General features: G+C 39.3%; 1 protein-coding gene and 1 long non-coding RNA gene across 3 annotated transcripts in view; one reads left to right on the top strand and one right to left on the bottom strand.

Annotated features, from left to right (window-relative positions):
- Positions 1–14711, top strand: part of nsg2 (neuronal vesicle trafficking associated 2) — a 62964-nt gene that overhangs the window by 18447 nt on the left and 29806 nt on the right. For both annotated transcript variants that reach the window (XM_061898676.1, XM_061898675.1), the window contains exon 5: positions 2750–2860. In XM_061898676.1, coding sequence (XP_061754660.1) covers positions 2750–2860 — 111 coding nt within the window. The remainder of the gene's footprint in view (positions 1–2749; positions 2861–14711) is intronic.
- The window catches only part of LOC133551698 (uncharacterized), a 170019-nt gene continuing 163546 nt past the window's right edge, over positions 8239–14711 (bottom strand). Inside the window, exons 5-6 of the long non-coding RNA XR_009806552.1 lie at positions 8710–8900; positions 8239–8592 (exon numbers count right to left, since the gene is read on the bottom strand). This is a non-coding gene — a long non-coding RNA (uncharacterized LOC133551698). The remainder of the gene's footprint in view (positions 8593–8709; positions 8901–14711) is intronic.

Raw genomic sequence — 14711 nt, 5'->3', positions numbered from 1 at the left:
ATTACAACATCCAGAAACGCCGCCGGCTTCTCTGGGCCCGAGATCATTTAAGATTGACTGATGCAAAGTGGAAAAGTGTTCTGTGGTCTGATGAGTCCACATGTCAAATTGTTTTTGGAAATATTCGACATTGTGTCATCCGGACCAAAGGGGAAACAAACCGTCCAGACTGGTATCGACGCAAAGTTCAAAAGCCAGCATCTGTGATGGTATGGGGGTGCATTAGTGCCCAAGGCATGGGTAACTTACACATCTGTGAAGGCACCATTAATGCTGAAAGGTACATACAGGGTTTGGAACAACATGTGCTGCCATCTAAGTGCCGTCTTTTTCATGGACCCCCCTGCTTATTTCGGCAAGACAATCCCAAGCCACATTCAGCACGTGTTACAACAGTGTGGCTTCGTAAAAAAAGACTACGGGTACTTTCCTGGCCCGCCTGCAGTCCAGACCTGTCTCACATCGAGAATGTGTGGCGTATTATGAAGCGTAAATTACGACAGCGGAGACCCCGGACTGTTGAACGACTGAAGCTCTACATAAAACAAGAATGGGAAAGAATTCCACTTTCAAAGCTTCAACAATTAGTTTCCTCAGTTTCTCAAACGTTTATTGAGTGTTGTTAAAAGAAAAGGTGACGTAACACAGTGTTGAACATGCCCTTTCCCAACTTCTTTGTCACGTGTTGCTGGCATCAAATTCTAAAGTTAATGATTATTAGCAAAAAAAAAAATGTTTATCAGTTTGAACATCAAATATCTTGTTTTTGTAGTGCATTCGACTGAATATGGGTTGAAAATGATTTGCAAATCATTGTATTCCATTTATATTTACATCTAACACAATTTCCCAACTCATATGGAAACGGGGTTTGTATGTATGTATGCATGTAGGGTGAAGTGTCTTGCTGAAGGACACAACGGACATGACGAAGTTGGTAGTAGGTGGGGATTGAACCAGGAACCCTCAGGTTGCTGGCATGGCCACTCTTCCAACCGCGCCACACTGTCCCCATTATATAAAATATACATATATATATATATATATATATATATATATATATTATATAATGTATATGTAGTATGTATATTTTATATATATATATATATATATATATATATATAAAATGTGTGTGTGAATGGGTAAATGTGGAAGTAGTGTCAAAGCGCTTTGAGTACCTTGAAGGTAGAAAAGCGCTATACAAGTACAACCCATTTATATATTTATTATATATATATTCTGTATATATATTAAATTTTTTATTTTTTTTACTGGAGCTTCTATTACTGTTTACACCTAGTGCAGCCATCTTTGAAAGCTAATATACTGTAGGGGTGGTGAGTACTCTCCGACTTTCTCAGAAGGATATCTGTCATTTGGGGGGTGTTCCAGTTCAAAGTTCCGACTAGGAACTCGAAATTCTGACTTCCCAAAACAAATAGACAACACCTTAAAGGCCTAATGAAATGAGATTTTCTTATTTAAACGGGGATAGCAGGTCCATTCTATGTGTAATACTTGATCATTTCGCGATATTGCCATATTTTTGCTGAAAGGATTTAGTAGAGAACATCGACGATAAAGTTCGCAACTTTTGGTCGCTAATAGAAAAGCCCTGCCTTTACCGGAAGTCGCAGACGATGACGTCACCCGTTGAGGGCTCCTCACATCCTCACATTGTTTTTAGTCGAAGCCTCCAAAAAAATGAGCTATTCGGACCGAGAAAACGACAATTTCCCCATTAATTTGAGCGAGGATGAAAGATTCGTGTTTGAGGATATTGATAGTGACGGACTAGAAAAAAAATAAAAATAAAAATAAAAACTCAAGTAAAAAAAAAAAACGCGATTGCATTGGGACGGATTCAGATGTTTTTAGACACATTTACTAGGATAATTCTGGGAAATCCCTTATCTTTCTATTGTGTTGCTAGTGTTTTAGTGAGTTTAATAATACCTGATAGTCGGAAGGGTGTGTCCACGGGTGTCTTGAAGCCAGTGTCTGTTTTAAGTCGACGGCAGCTGTATGGACGGCACTAGCTCAGCTGATCTCCGGTAAGTGGCGACTGTTTACCACAATTTTCTCAACAAAAACTGCTGGTTGACATTTAGCTGGGATCCATGTTCGCTTGACAGCTCTGATCCATGGAAAAGATTCACCTCCAGGAATTTTAAACAAGGAATCACTATGTGTTTGTGTGGCTAAAGGCTAAAGCTTCCCAACTCCATCTTTCTACTTTGACTTCTCCATTATTAGTTGAACAACTTGCAAAAGATTCAGCAACACATATGTCCAAAATACTGTGTAATTATGCGGTTAAAGCAGACGACTTTTAGCTGTGTGTGTGTGCGCAGCGCTAATATTTCCTTACAGTCCGTGACGTCACGCGTACACGTCATCATTCCGCGACGTTTTCAACAAGAAACTCCCGGGAAATTTGAAATTGCAATTTAGTAAACTAAAAAGGCCGTATTGGCATGTGTTGCCCGCGACCCCGAAAGGGAATAAGCGGTAGAAAATGGATGGATGGATATATAAACTATCAGACTGCGTGGTCGGTAGTAGTGGGTTTCAGTAGGCCTTTAAATGCTTGGTTTAGGTGTGAAATCTCTGCATTGTTGCTCCACGCCACTTCAAACTACACTGCAAAAGCTACATTCATACTGGTAATTGACTATGTCATTGACATTTTTTTAAGGAAACACGACTGGATATTTTTTTATGTAGCTCTTGTTTGCTGTGACTGCAGGTGGTGGTGAAAACCCGCACAGAGTACCAGACGGAGAAGAAGAGGCTGAAGGTTCCCAAAGTAGACGAGTTCACCATCAGCTTCACCGACGGCGTGTCTGAGAGACTTAAGGTAAGATGAAAGCGCAATTATTAATGATTGTAATACCAATCATTTATTTGGTCTACCGTTTAGTTCCAAAGAGGTCAGGGATTCTATTGTATGTTTCTCTGATGGATTCATGAGGGTTCGGCATCATCAGCACGCACGCACACACGCACACTCTTATACACTTTTGCTCACCTTTGGAAAGATGGTGAGTGGCACAGTGTGTGAATCACACAATTATCCGAAAGTGTTGACACAGTGCACCCTGACCAGCCTGTTCAGTCTCTTCTGTTGTTGTTAGGGGAGACCAAAGAGAATTCATGTTGTCATGGTAGCACAGAAAACCTCCCTTCATGGCAACTTAAGGATGAGTGCAAGCAAGTGAGTGAATCAGAGGAGGAAATGTGTACAATCAAAGGTGTGTACATCGTGGAAAGGTGATTTTTATTTAAATGCTTTGTTTTACAAACATGTATATCTATTCTGTTTTTATTTTCATTGACTTAGATGGACTTTATTAGTCCTTTTACAACTGAAAATGCATTAACAGGCCATAAATGAATTGCATACCAAAATGTACTATCTACTATTTCCTATGTTAATACCAAATGCCTGGTATTGAGTATAAAGTACATGAAAACATTCTTCATGGTGCAACAAATGTAGTAAAGGCAACATAGTGGGACAATTTGCTTCCAATTACATACAGTAAATGCCAAGCTCCTTTAGTAGAGGTATGTTTAAATGAAAAAGCAATGAATCCATTATTCTAATTGCAATCATATTTTTCCATTATGGCGTTTATGTTTCCAGTTTTTAGAACATTACATAACTAGAATGACTATCAGTAGATTGTAGTGTTAGCAGCACGGCCACTCTTCTAAATTTTGGAATGATATTTTGCAGCTTTTAGGTAGGAATGGGTACCTTTCACATTTTAAATCGATACGGTACCAATTCCCGGTGCATGAGAATCGATACCGGCACTTTACGTTACCGATTTTTTGTACTTTTTTGTGTGTTCAAGTGTTAATAAATGTTAATTTCTTCATTAATAACATCTATTTTGATTGCTTACACTGCTGAGTTTCATTTGGAAGTGTTATGTGGTGGAAAACCGCTGCAATTCCAAGATGATAGTTGGCAGTAGGGTATAGACTACGGTGTGTTGACTAGACAGGGAGTACTCATTAAAGGGGAACATTATCACGATTTCAAAAGGGTTAAAAACAATAAAAATCAGTTCCCAATGGCTTGTTGTATTTTTTGAATTTTTTTATAAAATTTTACCGGTCCCGGAATATCCCTAAATAAAGCTTTAAAGTGCCTTATTTTCGCTATCTTCGAAACCACTATCCATTTCCCTGTGATGTCATACAGTGCTGCCGATACAAACAACATGGCGGTTACCACAGCAAGATATAGCGACATTAGCTCGGATTCAGACTCGGATTTCAGCGGCTTAAGCGATTCAACAGATTATGCATGTATTGAAACAGATGGTCGGAGTATGGAGGCAGATAGCGAAAACAAAATTGAAGAAGAAACTGAAGCTATTGAGCAAATAGCTATTGAGGCTATTCGGCCATAGCGTGGGTGTACCTAATGAAGTGGCCCATAGCATGGCTGCCTTATTAGCATCGCCGGTAACGTGTGGACCAAACAATTAGGACTTTTGCATCTTGTGACACTGGAGCAACTTAAATCCGTCGATTGGTAAGTGTTTGTTTCGCATTAAATGTGGGTATCTAGTTTCAAATGTACATACAGCTAGCGTAAATAGCATGTTAGCATCGTTTAGCGTAGCATGTTAGCATCGATTAGCTGGCAGTCATGCCGTGACCAAATATGTCTGATTAGCACATAAGTCAACAACATCAACAAAACTCACCCTTGTGATTTCGTTGACTTAATCGTTGCAAATGCATCTGCAGGTTATCCATACATCTCTGTGCCATTTCTGTCTTAGCATCGCCGGTCAAATGTGAAGACACTCTGGTACATTCAATGGGGGTCTGGCGGCAGATTTCTTGCCAGTGGTACAACTTGAATCCCTACCTGTTAGTGTTGTTACACACTCCGACAACACACCGACGAGGCATGATGTCTCCAAGGTTCCAAAAAATAGTCGAAAAAACGGAAAATAACAGAGCTGAGACCCGGTGTTTGTAATGTGAAAATGAATATGGCGGGTGTGTTACCTCGGTGACGTCACGTTCTGACGTCATCGCTAAAAGACCGATAAACAGAAAGGCGTTTAATTTCCCAAAATTCACCCATTTAGAGTTCGGAAATCGGTTAAAAAAATACATGGTCTTTTTTCTGCAACATCAAGGTATATATTGACACTTGCATAGGTTTGGTGATAATGTTCCACTTTAAGCTGAATCTAGTCTTTTGTTGTTCTCTACAAAGTGTTTATACAGTATGTATTGTACTTACAAATCCAATGTAAATTAGCATTGTGCTAGTGTATTTTGAAAAGTGGTGCCTTACTGTACATTTGAGTATTTTCTATCAGACATACTTGCTTTGTTAGTATGGAAAGCAGTAACATTAGGCAGTCTGGCTGAGTTCACTCTGAATGCTGCCTGAGTGCTTGTTTGGTTGCCAAATACTGTATTTAAGCATGCTGAGTCTGCAACTGGACGTGATGTTACGTGTTACAGGGTACTAGCAAGAGAATTCAATTGGTACCTGAAAAGTTACTGAATTCACTACTCATCCCTGCATACAGGAGACCTGTTTTTCTCCATTTGTTGTTGCTTATCTGCCTTACAACCGATGTTGTTATTTTGCAGTGCAATTCGAAAACCCAACATCGACTTGAAATTGTAAAATTCCATATCTCCTTCGTCAAGGTTATTTTATGCCCTGAATCTGACCTTATCGGGATTAGGCTAATCAGCAAGTACTGTCTACTTGGGGTTGTCTTATTCCTGAGTGTTGCTTTAACCGGTTTATTGTAGGAATATTGCAAGTGTTAGTTATCAGACTTTTACAGAAATGTTGCGGTCGGATTACGAAGGGTTTCGCTTTGCCTTCAGCTTTTGTTAGACAGAAATGCAACTCCAGTCTCTCCGATTCTGTGTGATGTCGCTTGCTTCTTTTTTTTTTTGGTACGGGGCTGGGGAGAGGCTCAGCTGAACCGCTGGCTTGGCTTTAAATGACAGCGCTGATTCCGCACGCACGCACGCACACACACACACACACACACACACGCACGCACGCACACACACTCACACACAGTGTGCATTTGCGGATGCCTACACATCTCTTCTCTCCTCAAAGCTTTGCAGATTGTGTTGATGGAAGGCGAGCTCAGAGTGGCTCTCTAATCCGCCCTCGCTGGCTTGCTCTATGCCGCCGTCTCCCGCTTCCCACCTTCCGCCCTTTTCATGCACCGCCCTTCTTTCCCGCCTCTGCTTCCTTTGCCCTCCATTTGTCTCTTTACTCACTCTTCATCACCGTTGTACAAAAAAAAGGCACTCTGCAGCGTAGGGACTGTCTCCCACACGAACATGATGGTGTTCCAACCCTCATTATGAGCAACATACTTTCAAGAATAAGACATACTGTAGTCATTTGGCCTAAAGAAAAGCCAGCCAATGGGGTTGAAGTGTCATTTCCACTCTTCCGCCCAATTCCATCCCCTTTCGCCTGCATTAACCCCCCAAACACTCAACCCCTTCCCTCTGTATTTCCAATACTCTCAGTAGACATGCAGCATTCTATTCCCAACGGGAGTCCTTGTTTGTTAGCACTGGAAACATCTGCACTGACACAATAGACGAAAGATAATAAGATGACATAATATTGGTCTATTTTTCTCATGTTTATGATTACTGTACATTACCTACTTACAGTATATATTGAACATTTATTTCCCTAAAACGCAAAATAGGTTGGAAACAGGTGTTAATCATACAGAGGCAGTTACTTCCAAAATATACCAGCATTAATAGTGCTAATGATGCAAGGCTTTCACACTGACCTGATTACATTTTACACCATATGCAGAGGTAAATAAAGATGCTGGATGCTGACCATGTGTGATACGTCAAATACAGCTATTGACATCTTGTGGAGTTGACAAGAAAAAAACATCAGGGGGCTGCCTAAAGTTAGGGTTGTTCATTGATGAGAACCAGCACTAACGTTCCAATTCTCTTGGAATTATTCACGTTTTTTCATTTTGATTCATAGTCTAGACGCCAAACCATAAGTAATAGCTGCCGAACAACGAAGTAAAAATAGCCACAACCGGAGTAAGTGGAAATAGCGGCTCAACAAGGTAGAAGAAATAGTCTACACAAACAAAGAAGAAATAGTCGCCATCAACTAAGAAGTAGCAGCTGCCAAATAACGACAAATAAATAGCCATCGCCGAACAACAAAGAAGGAATAACTGCCACCAAACAACAAAGAAGAAATAGTGACCGCCAACAAACAAGATGTAACGCAGAAGAAACAGCCGACGAATGTTGTTGAATGAAGAATCCATAAGAGTAGAAACGCTATGGATGATTTGAAGACCGAAGGGCAGGAAACACTTGTAGGCATTCACTGAGCAGCACCTGCAGTGATTGAACTTGTCTAAAAAACGGTGCCATAGCGCAAACAATAACACACCATTTAAGTGTATTTTCATTTGTTTAATAAACTATTTGCTTAATAGCCGTCAGCAAAAAAAAAATCCACAAATTTTATATCTTGCAAGGACCAAAGCATAAGGAAAAAAAGTGGCTTATAGTATGGAGTTTACGGTACCTTAATCTTTAAAGCAAAATATTCTGGAGAAAAAAAATATTTCATGTTTTCCATTTCTAAGTTATTGTGTAGAATTATGGAGAATATGGAGAAACACTAAAGTGCTCTTCGTTACTAAAATGTCAGGATAATAATTTCGGTTGTAGAGAACGTGCATCAAACCCTTTATTTCTTGAATAAAAAATATTTAAAATGAATGAATTGGTGTATTTGCAAACAGCTAAAATGATGAAAAAGAAACTATAAACTGCTATGCAAGAATGAACAACAATTATTCTATATATATATATATATATATATATATATATATATATATATATATATATATATATATATATATATATCTGCGATGAGGTGGCGACTTGTCCAGGGTGTACCCCGCCTTCCGCCCGATTGTAGCTGAGATAGGCGCCAGCGCCCCCCGCGACCCCGAAAGGGAATAAGCGGTAGAAAATGGATGGATGGATATATATATATATATATATATATATATATATATATATATATATATATATATATATATATATATATATATAGGTTATGAGTTCAAACCTTGAGTCATACCAACGACTATAGAAAATCCAACTTAAAACATTTGTATGCACATAAAACACTTAAGACCTTTAGTACAGTGGTCCCCAACCACCGGACCGTGGCCCGATTGGTACCGGGCCGCAGAAGAATTTTGTATTCATTTTTATAAAAAATTTTAAAATATTTATATGCTATTATGTTATTTTTTTATTAAATCAACATAAAAAAACACAATATACACTTACAATTAGTGCACCAACCACAAAAACCTCCCTTTTTCATGACAAAAACGTCCCTTTTTCATGACAAAGAAACAAAACAAAAAAAAGAAAAAAAAAGGGAAGCGTTGATTTTCACCAAAAATGTCTCTGTACGTTGCTGCATTCATCTTAGTCTAGTCAGGGAGGTGACCCAGGACCCGATGGTCACTCTGTCAGGGCTACAGCATTCCTCTGTGGAGAGAGGAGAACCTTTCAGAAAGACAACCATCTCTGCAGCAATCAGGCCTGTATGGTACGTATAGTGGCCAGACAGAAGATATTTTTAGTAAAAAGTTTGCTAAAATGCACCTGAAAGACTGTCAGACTATGATAAACAAAATTTTCTGGTCTGATGAGACAAAACTTGAACTCTTTGGTGGAATGCCAGGCATCATGTTTGGAGGAAACCAGGCACTGCTCATGCCAGGCCAATACCATCCCAGCAGTGAAGCATGGTGGTGGCAGCATCATGCTGTCAGGATGTTTTTCAGCGGCAGGAACTGGGAGACAAGTCAGGATAGAGGGAAAGATGAATGCAGCAAATAACAGACACTTCCTGAATGAAAACAAACGCTTTTCATCCAACCTGTTGAAGCTTGAGTAGTGATGCAAAAAGGAATGGGCAAAGAGGAATGGGCCAAACTTCCCAAAGAGAGGTGTGCCAAGCTTGTGGCATCGTATTCAAAAAAGGTATTACGCAAAGGCTGTGAATACCTATGTACGTGCAAATTTTTATTTCTAATACATTCGCACAATTAGAAATTTCACATTTCCATTATGGGGTATTCCATTTTGGAATATCATTTTGGAATATTGCTCTAGCATAACAAAACATGGAAAACCTGAAGCGCTGTTATTATTTTTCGGCTGCACCCCATACTTTTATATGCCGGTTTATTACATACCTCACTGTACTGTTCTTGTAACATTTTGCACCATTTTGTTTGCACAGTATATACACTTGTATATGCCATCTTACTTCCTACTTTTGTTAGACATTATTTTCAAAATACACACATTTTCAACCGTGACATAAATGTCTTGTTTTTATGTGCTTTGTTGCTGGCGGATCACCCACAATTTTGTTCTTTTTTAATGTGCAATGACAATAAAAGCCTTTTCTATTCTATTCTATATTAGTATGCGAAATTAAATTATGGAATGGTTTAAGCAAAGAGGTTAAAGTACTAATATGATCCAGTTTAAACAATTCAAACTTAAAGTGTTTACAAAGTACCGTATTTTCCGGTCCATAGGGCGCATCGGATTATACGGCGCACTGCCAAGGAATGCTCTACTTTTGATCTTTTTTTCATATGTAAGGCGCACCGGATTATAGGGCGCATTAAAGTAGTCATATTATTATAATTTTTTTCTAAATTTAAAACACCTCCTTGTGGTCTACATAACATGTAATGGTGGTCCTTTGGTTAAAATGTTGCATTGATTATGTTTTAAAGACCATCTTCAAGCCGCTTTCTGACCGTAGCTTCCGGATGCGCCGTTTTGTGGATGTCTTATTATCTTGGCTCACTTTCGGCAGCGTCTTCTCCCTGTCGTCTTTGTTGTAGCGATGTAGCGTGCAAGGACGGGAGTGGAAGAAGTGTCAAAAGATACAGCTAACTGTTTTAATTACATTCAGACTTTACCTAAATCAATAACGGAGCAGCATCTCTTCATCCGGAAACAAAACAACAACGGAAATGTGTCCCGTGAAAAAACGTCCGACCGGAACTTTAATAACTAAAGTTCCTTGGGTCAATAATGCAAACTCACTACACCGGTATGTTTTAGCGCTTTCATGGCAAGTTTACTGACAGATATAGGTAAGAACATTACACTACTTTATATTAGAAATGGCAACAGTGGAGGATGACTGTCCCATAACTTGAAGATAGAGAAAAAGAAGAAGCTTTTCGACTACGGAGTCGTCATGCACTACAAAGGCAGAGCCGCACAATTTTTCAGGATTTATGCAGATCCTAAATACACATCAACAGGTGCCAGATGGTAAGAAAAGTCACTTTTGCATACAAACCCCGTTTCCATTTGCGTTGGAAAATTGTGTTGGATGTAAATATAAACGGAATGCAATGATTTGCAAATCATTTTCAACTCATATTCAGTTGAATATGCTACAAAGACAACATATTTGATGTTCAAACTGATAAACGTTTTTTTTTGTGCAAATCATTAACTTTAGAATTTGGGGCCAGCAACATGTGACAAATTTGGGAAATGTGGAAATAAATACTGATAAAGTTGAGAAATGTTCATCAAACACTTATTTTTAAACATCCCACAGGTGTGCAGGATAATTGGGAACAGGTGGGTGCAGTGATTGGGTATAAAAGCAGCTTCCCAAAAAATGCTCAGTCTTTCACAAGAAAGGATGAGACGAGGTACACCCCTTTGTCCACAATTGCGTGAACAAATAGTTAAACAGTTTAAGAACAACATTTCTCAAAGTGCAATTGCAAGAAATTTAGGGATTTCAACATCTACGGTCCATAATATCATCAAAAGGTTCAGAGAATCTGGAGAAATCCCTCCACGTAAGCGGCATGTCCGGAAACCAACATTGAATGACCGTGACCTTCGATCCCTCAGACAGCACTGTATCAAAAACCGACATCAATCTCTAAAGGATATCAACACATGGGCTCAGGAACACTTCAGAAAACCACTGTCACTAAATACAGTTCGTCGCTACATCTGTAATTGCAAGTTAAAGCTCTACATTGCAAAGCGAATGCCATTTATCAACAACATCCAGAAACGCCGCTGGCTACTCTGGGCCCGAGATCATCTAACATGGACTGATGCAAAGTGGAAAAGTGTTCTGTGGTCTGATGAGTCCACATGTCAAATTGTTTTTGGAAATACTCGACATTGTGTCATCCGGACCAAAGGGGAAGCGAACCATCCAGACTGTTATCGACGCAAAGTCCAAAAGCCAGCATCTGTGATGGTATGGGGGTGCATTAGTGCCCAAGGCATGGGTAACTTACACATCTGTGAAGGCACCATTAATGCTTAGAGGTACACACAGGTTTTGGAACAACATATGCTGCCATCTAAGCGCCGTCTTTTTCATGGACGCCCCTGCTTATTTCAGCAAGACAATGCCAAGCCACATTCAGCACGTGTTACAACAGTGTGGCTTCGTGAAAAAAGAGTGTGGGTACTTTCCTGGCCCGCTTGCAGTCTAGACATGTCTCCCATCGAAAATATGTGGCGTATTATGAAGCGTAAAATACGACAGCGGAGACCCCAGACTGTTGAACTACCGGTACTGAAGCTCTACATAAAACAAGAATGGGAAAGAATTCCACTTTAAAAGCTTCAACAATTAGTTTCCTCAGTTTCCAAACGATTGTTGATTGTTGTTAAAAGAAAAGGTGGTGTAACACAGTGGTGAACATCCCCTTTCACAACTAGTTTGGTACGTGTTGCAGCCATGAAATTCTAAGTTAATTATTATTTGCAAAAAAATTAAATAAAGTTTGAGTTTGAATATCAAATATCTTGTCTTTGTAGTGCATTCAATTGAATATGGGTTGAAAAGGATTTGCAAATCATTGTATTCCGTTAATATTTACATCTAACACAATTTCCCAACTCATATGGAAATGGGGTTTGTACTATTGCGGAACAAAGCACCAGATAATATGTCTTAACTTATACACACACTATAATAGTACTTGTATGTTGAAGCACATCAAGCGGTGCGGCTTCATAGCTTACCAAAGTCGTACTACAACATTTTTGATCGATGTTTAAGCGCTGCTCTATATTTAATGTTTTACACTCACCGGTATCTCTTATGTTTGACTGCCATCTACTGGTCACACTTATCATTACACCATGTACCAAATAAAATTGCTTCAAGGTGGATAAGCTCAACCTAACATATTAATTACATTAGGCGCACTGGTTTATGAGGCGCACCTTTTGAGTTTTGAAAAAAATAAAAGTAATATTTTAAGTACGCCTTATAGTCGGTAAAATACGGTACAACAAAGAAGAATCATGATGAACATCTTGAACCTTATCAAAAAATTAGACAATCATAGGGAATCACAACCTATAAAAAACTATTTATTCACAAGAACTTTTGTTGATTATGTACTTTTTTGTGTGTGTTACAAATAAAGCACAGGAAGTGAACATGTGTATTGGAAATTGCTATGAAACAGAAAGGGGTGGGATTAAGTAAGCTCTCCTCCTTTCCATCTTCAGACATGTTGTAATGAGAAACTATAAATATGTGATAACTATGCATGTTTGAAATAAACTAATACCATAACCAATTCAAACCAGATTTGTATGGCTAATATTCAAAAGAAAAACCGCCATCCATCCATCCATCCATTTTCTACCTCTTGTCCAGTTCGGGGTCGCAGGGATGCTGGAGCCTATCTCAGCTGCATTCAGGCAGAAGGCGGGGTGAACCCTGGACAAGTCGCCACATAATCACAGGGCCAACACAGATAGACAGACAACGTTCACACTAACATTCACAAACTAGGGCTAATTTAGTGTTGCCAATCAACCTATCCGCAGGTGCATGTCTTTGGAGGTGGGAGGAAGCCGGAATACCTGGAGGGAACCCACGCAGTCACAGGGAGAACATGCAAACTCCACACAGAAAGATCCCGAGCGCAGGATCGAACCCAGAACCTTCGTATTGTGAGGCAGAGGCACTAACCCCTCGGAGAAACACCGCAACCTAGTTTAAATCATGCGCATTTTAACACTATTAAGAACAACAAAGAGCTATTTTTATGTGTAACTGATAATGCTGTAAACACCTCCAAATCGATACTAAGGTGATTTAAGTTAGTCAGGCGTGCTAAGTTTGTGCTAGATGCAGATACAGTCAAAACAATTACATTGTAGGGTAATTACCTTCAAAAGAGGCTCCGCAATCCACCTCCTACACACCGCCCTCCATGTTTTATTTATTTACATGTAGGATGTAATTACCGCGCAGTGCAGTCACTTTAACTAATAGCGTGTTCAAATCCAGTGTCAGCTCCCAGTTAAACGCCCACAGTGATACACAGTTTAAGTAAACAACGAGGCATCATTTGATTTATACGGACGTGTTGTTGGTTTTATGTAAATGCCTCTGCTGGATTTGCACCTCCAAAAATATCTATTCTATGTTAAAGTTAGGCACTGAAGCTAGATAACACCCTTTCAAAAGACTTGTTAGACTGTAGGCTTTTTTCTACTAAAAGTTGAGAAACTTTATATTCCTGGAGCCTTTAGTACCTATAACTAAAGCTTCCTGTACAAGTGTGTGGTACGTGTTTCCACCGCATTTCACAGTTCAGGGTAGTTTATACAAATCAGGCTGATTTGTACAGTATGGATGAGCGGTACAGTATATTTCTACAATTATATCATGTACATAAACAGACAATATTAGGTCATATTTCTGTTACTCAAGGAAATGAAGTACAAATCGTTAATATACAAAACGATAAATAGTCAAACGTTTGTCCATCGTGACCATCAGTCAGAAAATCCTCTCAGTAAATGATGGATTCATGAGGATCAGGCAAGTCTTTATGGTCCATTTCAGCTGTAAAAAACAAAAATATACAGTGGGGCAAAAAAATATTTAGTCAGCCACCGATTGTGCAAGTTCTCCCACTTAAAATGATGACAGAGGTCTGTAATTTTCATCATAGGTACACTTCAACTGTGAGAGACAGAATGTGAAAAAAAATCCAGGAATTTTAAATAATTAATTTTTAAATTATGGTGGAAAATAAGTATTTGGTCAACCATTCAAAGCTCTCACTGATTTAAGGAGATTTTGGTTCAAAATCTCACGATACATGGCCCCATTCATTCTTTCCTTAACACGGATCAGTCGTCCTGTCCCCTTAGCAGAAACACAGGCCCAAAGCATGATGTCTCCACCCCCATGCTTCACAGTAGTTATGGTGTTCTTGGGATGCAACTCAGTATTCTTCTTCCTCCAAACACGACGAGTTAAGTTCATACCAAAAAGTTCTATTTTGTTTTCATCTGACCACATGACATTCTCCCAATCCTCTGCTGTATCATCCATGTAACCATTTTGGAGGAAGAAGAATACTGAGTTGCATACCAAGAACACCATACCTACTGTGAAGCATGGGGGTGGAAACATCATGCTTTGGGGCTGTTTTTCTGCTAAGGGGACAGGACGATTGATCCGTGTTAAGGAAAGAATGAATGGGGCCGTGTATCGTGAGATTTTGAGCCAAAACCTCCTTCCATCAGTGAGAGCTTTGAACGGTTGACCAAATACT

This window comes from Nerophis ophidion, linkage group LG04, assembly GCF_033978795.1.
Source record: "Nerophis ophidion isolate RoL-2023_Sa linkage group LG04, RoL_Noph_v1.0, whole genome shotgun sequence".
In the NCBI taxonomy this organism is placed as follows: Eukaryota; Metazoa; Chordata; class Actinopteri; order Syngnathiformes; family Syngnathidae; genus Nerophis; species Nerophis ophidion.
This window is presented reverse-complemented; position numbering and strand designations above follow the sequence as displayed.